This window comes from Nestor notabilis, unplaced genomic scaffold (genome assembly GCF_000696875.1).
Source record: "Nestor notabilis isolate BGI_N333 unplaced genomic scaffold, ASM69687v1 scaffold23020, whole genome shotgun sequence".
NCBI lineage: Eukaryota > Metazoa > Chordata > Aves > Psittaciformes > Psittacidae > Nestor > Nestor notabilis.
In genome coordinates this window covers 1-394 of record NW_009911863.1, presented here as the reverse complement: position 1 = coordinate 394, position 394 = coordinate 1, and the positions used below count along the sequence as shown (strand labels likewise).

Sequence of the window (394 nt, the reverse complement as noted above, 5' to 3'; positions counted from 1 at the left end):
GAGTGTTGAGTTTTTGTAGGTGCATGCTGGCCATCAGCTGCTGGGTGCCCACCGGCCCCATGTATTGCTGCTGCTGCTGGCTGGGGCCATTGTACATCATCGCGCTCTGCATCTGGTGATGGCCCATCTGTCCGCTGAGGTTGGGTCTCGGCCTCATCGCACCATCCATGGTGGCCCCTCCATAGGGCATCATCTGACCGGCGGCAGGCAGCGTCCTCAGCACGTGCTGCCCGTGCTGCGGGGGTCCCTGCAGCCCGCTCACCCCCATGCGGTAACTCTGCAGCCCGGTGCCACCGTGGCTCATGGACATCATCATGTGCTCAGCCATGGCTCCAGGCCCCTGCAAGGCGACACACGGCTCAGGACAAGGCTCCGGGGGACACCACCGCTTCCC

At 64.5% G+C, this 394-nt stretch overlaps 1 protein-coding gene across 1 annotated transcript in view; it reads right to left on the bottom strand.

The window, feature by feature from the left end:
* LOC104407460 (cbp/p300-interacting transactivator 3) overlaps positions 1-328 on the bottom strand; it is a 1,881-nt gene extending 1,553 nt beyond the window's left edge. Inside the window, exon 1 of the mRNA XM_010016759.1 lies at positions 1-328. This exon is cut by the window's left edge and continues 1,553 nt beyond it. Coding sequence (XP_010015061.1) covers positions 1-328 — 328 coding nt within the window.
* Positions 329-394: the final 66 nt, after the last annotated feature.